The sequence below is a fragment of the Lactuca sativa genome, chromosome 8 (genome assembly GCF_002870075.4).
Source record: "Lactuca sativa cultivar Salinas chromosome 8, Lsat_Salinas_v11, whole genome shotgun sequence".
NCBI lineage: Eukaryota > Viridiplantae > Streptophyta > Magnoliopsida > Asterales > Asteraceae > Lactuca > Lactuca sativa.
Window position 1 is genome coordinate 103418582 of NC_056630.2, and position 10070 is coordinate 103428651.

A 10070-nucleotide genomic window follows, 5' to 3' on the forward strand; every position below is an offset into this window, starting at 1 on the left:
AGGAGCTGTCCACGGATTTTATTACCAAATTGCCAAAGACTACGAGATAGACTGATAGTATTTGGGTAATTGTCGACCGACTGACTAAGAGTGCACATTTTCTTGCCATGCGTGAAATAGCTCCAATGGAGAAATATGCACAAGTATACTATAACGACCCAAAAATCAGGACTAAAAATTTCATTTGAAAACCATTCCTTAAAACACGATTGTCAATCCATAACATGAATTATAGCATAAAATCAGAGTGTTAATTCAAAACATATTCTTATCATCATAGTAAAACATCCCATGCTGACTAACTATGGTGTGTGCCATGCGATCATCCCGAGCTCTTCCCTCCGCTACCGGAAGTACCTGAAACCAAAACTGAAAACTGTAAGCACGAATCTTAGTGAGCTCCCCTAAACTACCACATACCATACAATAACATACAAAGCACATACTGGGCCTTGCCCACTGCATCGAACCGAAGTCCGGACTAACTGGGACCTTGCCCCTACATCGGACTGAAATCCGGACTAACTGGGGCCTTTCCCCCTGCATCGGACCGAAGTCTAGACTAACTGGGGCCTTGCCCCCTGCATCGGATCAAAATCCGGACTAACTTGGGCCTTGCCCACTGCATCAGACCGAAGTCCAGACTAACTTGGGCCTTGCCCACTGCATCAGACCGAACTCCGGACTAACTGAACATAGCATAACATGATCATAGCATATAACGTAAGCATATATACTGCATACTGCATCGGACCGAGGTCCAAAATAACTAACACACAAACATGCCTAGATCACAAAGACATCAAGCATACTGAACTATTGCATCGGACCAAAGTCCGCAACTACTGCTATCTAAACAGGATGGCATTATGGTCGTAGACCCGTTCCTACTGGAAGGAAAACTCACCTGAACTGCTGAATTTTGCTGATAATCCTCTGGTTGCTGATTGACTATTCTCTGAAGCGCTTCTCTCCTACCTCTACGAGCTACCAGCACCAAATAATAGAACTTAGCCTAAACTGTCCTCCAGAGTTCAACTAAGTCAACTATGGTCAAGGTCCTAGTCAACTAACCCTTCGGACCAACTCGCCGAGTCCATGCCCCTCTATCTCCAAAACAACCCTGACTCCACTCGTCGAGTCTGGCAATAACTCGACGGGTTCTCCTTCAACTAACCCTTCGGGACCATCTTCAACCGACTCACCGCGTTCATCTTCGAACTCGTCGAGTTCATCATCATCGCATGAAATTCTAGGCTTTGACTCGTCGAGTTGTATGAACAACTCGTCGAGCTCATCTTCATAACTAAGAAGATTGTCATGGACTCGCAGATTTCCTCATTGAACTCGTCGAGTGCTATGATCTTCATAACCATTATGGGTCATGACTGACTGAATCCTCCTAAACCCCACTCACTGATCCCACTTATAAACATAAGGATTTGGGTTTGAGACCCGACTCGCCGAGTCCATGAACTGACTCGTCGAGTGACATCTCTACTCTGTCGATTTCAGCTCATCCCAACACCTCCAACTCATAGATCTGGACTCCTTATGCTATCATTGCACGTAAAGTTGCTAACTTTACGTGCATGCAAGGTGTTATGAGGCTAGAACACCAAACCCAAGCTAAAAAGAAGGTCTAGATAAAGAAATGGAATCTTAGTTGGATAAAGCCAGCAACTTTGAGCCTCTAAAGCTCAAGAGTGTCCAGATCTGTGTCCAATCCATCCTCAAAGGATTAATACTCGGATGGACCTTGGAAATGGTCTAAATGTGACCAAATCTATGCTGGAAAGGGGATCTAGATGATTAACAGCCAAGGTATAAGCTTTTTACCTCTAAATGGTCTGAAATGCTACCCCAACTCTAGATCTATGGCTTCTTCTTACACCACCAAGGTCCTTCTTCCTTCTCCAAGCTTCAATTCACTCTCAAGGAAAGAACTAGCTCAATAATGGAGCTGGGTGGCTTGGGTTTTAGGTTCTGGACGAGAGAGGTTCTAAATGAACCCTAGGGAAGAGAATAAGATGCTTAAATAGGGTACCAAGTCCCGGAATTAGGGTTTCCCAACCCAGACCAGACTCGCCGAGTCCACTCGCCGACTCGTCGACTCAGTCACTTAATCTTCCACACGAAGCCAGCTCCGACTCGTCGAGTTCTTCCTTGGACTCAACGAGTTGAATCTTTCGAATTAGGGCTTTTCTTTACTTTCTTGGTCTTTCTGATTATGGGTGTTACAACTCCCCCCCACCTAAACTAGACTTCGTCCTCGAAGTCCGCCACGACCAACCGTCCTCCAATCTGCTCACAACCTTCCTGTACGATGCACACTTCATCTGCTCGGTCCAACCCGCGGGGAACCGCCTTCAATGGCCTTCTGCCCGGTCATTCTGGCTAAAACTAGTTCTTGTAGCTAATCACCTTGAGTGCACTCTATTCCTCAATAATCCTGAGAACACATCTTAGCCAACCGACCATCCAACTGGTACTTCCTGAGTACTTATGATGAACATCCTATGGGTTCACCCCGCTTTCCTTGCACGTTTTCGGGCTTTCCCAAGCAACTCCCAGAACTAACCACCTCCCATGCCACTGCGAAGGGCATATCTTTCACGCTATCCATTACTCCAGCCATTTAAATTAGATTTCATCCTCGAAAATATTCCTTATAATTCCTTACATGCTAACTACTCGAGGTTCCCACTAGAACAACTGAATTCATAGATCCACTTATCCCTTCGATTCACTTATACTTGGCCATAACTCAAATAATCATGTTGTGAGTGACTTGCCACTCCCCAAGCAATCCATGAAAATCCAAAATACCATTACCGCTAGAGACCCAAGACTGTCTGAAACACTGATCTGCCTGAAAATACTAAACTGCTTGAAACACTGACTACCTAAAACACTGAACTGTCTGAGCCGTATACCGCCACATGTCTGCTCTCCAAAATCAATAGAGACCTCCCTGGTCTTAATTCGTTCACCAATTATCTGAAATACTGGGTTCCAGCCCGATTGCGGAGCCAAAGGACTCCTACGTAGCCGCCTCACACAGCTTTTGAACGAATTCAATACGTCGAAATCCTGGGGTTACCCAACCGCAGCTAAACGCGATTGGTACATGACCAATTGTAGCCTTATATAAATCAAGCACCCTTAAGCAATCCATTGCTTTCTTGCCCTCATAGTTGTAGTGACGTTCCAACTGTCGTATCGCTGGCTCAACCATATCTAAACCATTTGGTAAATTTCCGAAATCCAATACGTGGATTTCCAATCGTCACTGCTGCACCTGAATTGGTGGTTACTTTTGTTCCTCTTGCGCCCTAATAATGCACTCATGCTATACCAACCTTTGTATGATACAACTACACCCGCGGTCTAACACCACTCTATCACTATCTGGATGCTAGTGAATGCTACGGCTACACCCGCAGACTTATAGCACTCTAACACTATCTGGCTGCTAGTGAATGCTACGGCTACACCTGCAGACTTACATCACTCTAACACTATCTAACTGCTAGTGAATGCTACGGCTACACCCACAGACTTACAACACTCTAACACTATCTGGCTGCTAGTGAATGCTACGGCTACCCCCACATACTTACAACACTCTAACACTATATGAATGCTAGTGAATGCTACGGCTACACCCGCAGACTTACAACACTCTAACACTATCTGGCTGCTAGTGAATGCTACGCCTACCCCCGCAGACTTACAACACTCTAACACTATCTGACTGCTAGTGAATGCTACGGCTACACCCGAAGACTTACAACACTCTAACATTGTATAGCTGCTAGTGAATGCTACGGCTACCCCCGCATACTTACAACACTCTAACACTATCTGACTGCTAGTGAATGCTATGGCTACACCCGTAGACTTAAAACACTCTAACATTGTCTACTATTCTGAGGGCATCCTGACTCACCCGAGTCCTGCTAGCGATCCTCCGATCCAATTTACAAAACCAGCCCTCAGTCATCAAATGCTACAACTACCTTATCGTCTTACAACCTTGCTACACTTGCGTTCCATCAAGAAATTCTTCAGCTTGGGTTCCCAACCAATCGTCTACTAATCCCTAATACATGAAACTGACGTTGGGAAGTTTTCCAAACTCCCAACTCCTGAACTCCTGAACCCACTAGACCCTTCGGGCAGCTTTCCATTCCTACTCAATATTACCAACCCTTTCTAAGTTTAGCATGCTACTGATCCTAAATACATGAAGGGTTCTCCCCCATTTTGATCTGGCTAATTTCTTACAGCTCACAGCTTGAAAACGATTCCCTATCCTTTCTATCATCTAAAGGGTCGATCCGCTGACAACCAACATTTATCTCTGCTGACGCTTCAACTAACCCATCATCGGACCTAAACCAATCTTGTCAACTAATCGAGCACCCTTCAATCCCCGATTGTTTCTGCTTCAGTGACTGCATCCTGAGAACCTACGCTTAAGGGGGAACATCTTCGAACTACTATCCTATCGTCCTCTGGTTACTCCACTGGGAACTCAAGCTTACCACTGCTGAGAATATAACCGATCTAAACATAAATAACAACTTCCCGAAAATAGCGAGACACCACCGAGTCTCACTCATATTTGCTACAGTTACTGCATCCGATGTAACCTGCTCTACAGGGGACATCCTCAACTATCATTCTAGAATCCAAGGTATGCAGATGGCATATGACTCACTCACAAGGTAAAAGATACATACCTACAACATCCAGTGATGCTCGAATCCTTGCTGAAATCAACCGGAATGCTATGCTCCGAGCCGTGGGTGCTCTTGACTGACCCTGACGTCTACTGGTGGTTCTCGAAGTCATAGGAGTAGGAGCTGTCACTTGCCCTGATGTATACAAACTCGGACAGTGGGCCCTCTTGTGTCCCCTCCAACTGCAATGGAAACATATTGGGTCAGTCCCTGGGCCACTACTAGAAAAAAGGCCTTTTACGACGCGCAAAATACGACGCTCATTGATCTATGTTACGCAAAGGAGAGTGACATTAGAAAAATGTCATCTCTTCAAAAAAATTAAGGATAGAAGACACGCATTATTGCGCGCCCTTAAATTAGTGTCTAAAAAAACACGGAGGGCACCTATAATAAAATGCGCGTCGTCTAAGGATGTCGCTTTATATTTTTTAATGGAACGCGCATTCCATCCTTTAATAGTGGGGGAAAGGGGGAAATGAAATTCAGAAAAAGTTAAAAACCCCGCCATGCTCTCCTCTACCTTCTTTCAATCGTTCTTCTCTCTCTCTCTCTCTCTCAATCAAATACCAAAAATTGACTATTGTTGGAACTAGGGTTCCGGCTCTTAGTGAAATCGAAGGTTTTTTGGTCACCAGGCCATGAAATTGATCAAAGGGGTACAGTTTAGAGTGATTTCCATATCAAGTAGAACAGTAGCTCCATTAAAGTCAAGGTCTCGAAACTCCATGGTCAATCACCATCAACATTCTACTTCTTTATTTGTTCCAGAGGTTTGTCTTCCTTTATTACGAGTTTTATAACCTTTTTAATCAAACTCAATTATCCCTCGATACCTAATGTTATCTTTTGCGTTGTTGCTTCTGCTCTGTTCTTCTTGAAACCTCCCCACACTCTCATGTTGAAACATAATTTATGATATCAAGTTGGAAATCAATAGAAATGGTTATGAAGGTCGGTTGGGTTGGACGATTCTCTGGAGGATGAGAGAGATTTGGACATGGCAGATCGTAGGGCTACAGAGATTGAGCTTGATACCATGGAGGGTTTTGCGTCAAGGGAAAAGCTCCACCATCATCTCAATGACCAAGGTTGGTTAGGGTTTCTGTTTTTTTTTTCTGTTTTTTCTTTTTCTCCTTCCCCAGTTGAAAATTCTCTTTGGTATGTGCTAGTTCTCTCTCCAGCTTCTCATTTTTTAAGATTAATTGTTAATGGAAATAGGTTTTAGATTCATTGAAATGTTCTCTTTTGCTTCCTTTTCTCTAATGAGCATTATCTGTTCTATTTCATATCTAATTTATATGGTCTGATTCTCTTTTTGTTTATTGGGTTTTATGTGTTAATCTGTGATAAAAATAAGTTCACTTTTTTGTGCAGGTTTCTTGACTTGAAGTTTAGTTTGTCTATCATATTTAGAGATAATAAACAAGTCTCTGGGAGGTATGCAATGAGCTTTAAGTAGGTCAATTAATAGATCCCATGAATCCAAGTGCACCACTTGCATGAGTTGGATGAAGTTGTGGGTTACATGAGCCTGTGTTACCCTTTTGGGCTAACTGCCTCGGTTCTGTTTGGAAGACATCATAAGGCCATATTACAATCTCCAAAAAAAACTTTCCTTGTTCTTCTTTGCTTTAACTTCATCAGCCTCCAGATCTAATATTAATTTTTCTCTTAGATTCAGAAATTGATAAATCTCTTAAACAAGGTTTATCCCATTTTTTTCTTCAGTAGTGTAGAAAGACATGTTGCCAATGTATACGGTTGTTGAATTTTGGAGTGCGTGTTCATATTCTTATTGTGTTCCTGGAAACCTTTTGTCACGATACGCTGAAATCTTTGTTGGATCCTGTAACATTAACATAGGTAATGAATAGAATGCACACTGATAAGTGATATTGGTAATTTAGTAATTTTAAAAATAGGAAAAATATTGGATATTACCTTGAACAGCAACGCCATTGCACCTTATCTGAAAATGAAGACAAGTAGTATATTGTGTTGTTACTCTCGAGTTAATAGTTACACATGCTTATAGAAACAAATCTGATGATGTTTAAATTAGTATGACTATCACATTTGTTGCATGAAATTATTCTTACAGAACCAACTCTGATGATGTTTAAATTAGATGAGAAGCTGAAGTTGATAGAATCTCGTCTGGAAAGCAAAGTATTTACTAAACCACCTCAATACTCAACCCCTTTTACATTGTTTTCATCATATTGTTACATATAACAAGATACACTTTTTTTTATTGTAGAATTGAGGGCCCACTTCAGGCTTACATCCTCGTTGACGTACATCACGTGATATTCCTCCGGTGTGGAGTTAAGAATTTGGGGGTTTCTTTCAAGAAGCAAGTAAAATGTACAGCAACTAAAGTTTACTTGGTCTCAAATTCTTCTTGCCCAGGTTGTTTTTCTTCCCTCATTGTACTTTTAGTTTTCCCGCATCTTCTTATAGTTCCGAGATGCTTTCCATGTGCTTATAAGCTTGCTGGTGTTTACAAACTTATTGGCACGCATAAACTCATTTATATCTTGTAATCAGCTTCATGTTTAATAAGAATATATATTGCGCATTTTGATTGTAGTCTGAGGCTTGTAAGGTTTTCAGGTCATATTGAATTAAAACTGCATAGGCTAAGTTGATGAACTGTTGTGAAGTGTATGTTGCTTTACGCTAATATATGTTTATGTTTTCAGGTTCCAATGGCTCCAAAACAGCCAAACACAGGACTCTTTGTGGGTCTAAATAAAGGGCATGTTGTCACCAAGAAGGAATTAGCACCTCGTCCTTCCGACAGAAAAGGGGTAAGTAACAAATCATGATATCTAAATTGTGTTGAGTTTCTTTTGGTTAAATTAATGGTTGTGTTTCTTTGGATTATATATAGAAAACAAGCATAAGATCACACTTCGTGAGAAACCTTATCATGTATATTTGAGATCTTTTGTCTTTAAATAAAGGGCTTTGAATCATACCTTGAGCTATAGAACTCAAACGGAATCACGGGTGCCTATGATTCTGTTTTCCATCAGATCTATAGTCATATTGTAAAAATCATACCTTGAGCTATAGAACTCAAACGGACCCCAAACCAGTTCCCAAAGTTCACAAATTGAGTTGGCTAACTTTCTTAAGCAGGCCAACCTCACTGGTAAGGACTTTATCTATGTGCAAGAATGGAATCTTTGCTGTTAGGTCTGATTCGGGTCTGTTCTGATATGTCATTTTGTTTTCATCATTTATAAGGCTTGGAAAAGGATCCAGAGTGATTCCAAGTTTCTATATGTTCCTGATATTATGAATTTAAGATCTGGAGCAGATGGGGTGTTATTTCCAATTATAAATTGGTTAGAATTGATCCAGACTCCAGATCAGTGGGCAGTCACCAGCTTTTACTAGTGTTGTGATTGTCCATAATGTGAATTTTATATCCGGAGCTTGGGAAATGCTTTTCATTCAATTCCAACTCTGAGACTTTCATTTGTATGTCCTTTACTTCTCTGAATTTTGTTATGGACGAATTCTACTTACAAGTTGGGTAGAATTGGCCAACCTCACTTGACTGTCTTGTTGGAGATAGAAGTGATACACCTTTTTGTAAAATTCATATTTAATTCATCCTTTGGAGTTAGAAGGAGTTCTTTATAGTTCTGGAATCCTGAACAATCATAGTTTTCTATAAAATTTAGTTAAAGCTATGTTTCTGTTTTAGATTTTGGAGTAAATCCGTTTTGAACAGCAGGTCTGTTTTAGACACCTTGCTGTGATTACTCTTTTCTCAACTCATAGCTTCATTACTTCTCCTTTCTAACCTTTAGTCCTTCTAAGATGGGTTTTAAAAGTTTAAAATTTTTGCAAGTGTGCTATTGAAAATGAATAGCTGTACAGCTCTTTGTTGTATCTCAGTATCAATGCATGTTTCATATCTGTCAATGTGTGTGAAATTAAATATTATCAAATTTTGCATATACAAAAAAAAAAGTGTAGCTCCTATTTATTATAAACTCACTTGCTGAATATTGCCCAGATCTGGTTTTGTAATTCGGGATCTGGTGGTTGAGAGTGCATCAAAATCTTTGCGTGTGTTGAGAGAAGAATGGATATTGTTGGAGTCCTGTAGAAACAAAAAAAAATAGATGATGATCACAAAAGAAAACATAGATGTATAGAAATAGAAATACTCACGATACAGTAGGAAGCTTCTCATGTATAATGACAAAAATGTCCTTTGGGCTACACCCAGGTCGTCTGGCCAAAAGATGGCTGTATTCTCCAAGCAGATAAGCGCTAACCTGCATAATGACATCAGCATACAATTGTCTATATTTGTGTAGGAAATATAAGATATAATCTACATACTTTCACCATTATCTCATGTATTGCAGGCTTATCAAGATATTCTCTAGCTTTGAGAGCTGCATAAGGCTAATGATTAAAAAAAGAAAAGTGAGTCCGTAGTAAGTCCTATGAACTTTAATAATGCAGATACCAATCTACATTCTACAATACCAAATTAATTAGAATATTCATGAATCAGAATGGAGATTCTAAAGATCATCATCCAAATGCACAAAAATTTAGAGTAAGATCGAACCACTATTAATGAAGGTATTCTACTGGGCTAGGATGCTTGTTGTTTGGATATGGAGCCATGGAAGAACTTGGACCCTTCCGTGTTAACAGTGATGGAAAAACACTCTACCCCAACCACTATGCATGGAACAATGGTAACAAAAATTCCTTTAATTACTATGTCCCATTCACATCACTTATAATCTTAGTCCCTGTCTTGCTGGTGCATGCCTAACCCTATAAAACCTTTACTTTTGAGGTACTAACTGTTTTCTCCTGGAATTTTTTTTGCCTGAGATTTTTTGCTGCCAGCTATCCCTTCGGGACCACTCTTATGTATTATGTTAAAAGCACCAATTCAGAAATTTGCTGATTATGTAAGTCAGCTTTCCTCTTCTTTTTTGCTTTTTATTATTTATGCACCTTTATGCCACAAATCTCTTTATTTATCATACTAAATATGCAACCATCCCTTATTTTACTCCTAACTTGTTGTATAATTCATTCATGTCAGTTGCATATATGTTGCATAAAATAAATTGGTAAAAGTAGACATGTGAATTATGCATCTGTTATCTCAAATCTTACATTTATTTTTATTTCTGTTATTGTTTTTTCCAGCTTTTAGGTGTTGGTGTCAAGCTTGTTGGCAATACAGTGTGGAGTACCCTCTTTCATCAATTCTTAATAGTGATGTCACGTGAGAAATCATTTTTCTTTTTGTTAAACAAGTCTTTA

At 40.2% G+C, this 10070-nt stretch overlaps 1 protein-coding gene across 1 annotated transcript; it reads right to left on the minus strand.

The window, feature by feature from the left end:
- Positions 1-8595: 8595 nt before the first annotated feature.
- On the minus strand, positions 8596-9134 carry LOC111909616 (AP-2 complex subunit alpha-2-like). The gene is made up of 3 exons (XM_052766507.1): positions 8946-9134; positions 8770-8874; positions 8596-8686 (listed from the first exon to the last, which is right to left on the minus strand). The coding sequence occupies exons 1-3, from the start codon at positions 9056-9058 to the stop codon at positions 8596-8598; spliced, it is 309 nt and encodes a 102-aa protein (XP_052622467.1). The 5' UTR covers positions 9059-9134.
- Positions 9135-10070: the final 936 nt, after the last annotated feature.

Bases quoted from the DNA above. Each gene is read 5' to 3' on its own strand.
- LOC111909616 (XM_052766507.1), bottom strand. From the start codon at position 9,058: ATGCAGGTTAGCGCTTATCTGCTTGGAGAATACAGCCATCTTTTGGCC. The intron at 8,875-8,945 runs GTGAGTATTTCT...TTGTTTCTACAG, and splicing joins GAGAAGCTTCCTACTGTATC to GACTCCAACAATATCCATTC. The intron at 8,687-8,769 runs GTGAGTTTATAA...ACACATTGACAG, and splicing joins ATCTGGGCAATATTCAGCAA to ATATGAAACATGCATTGATA.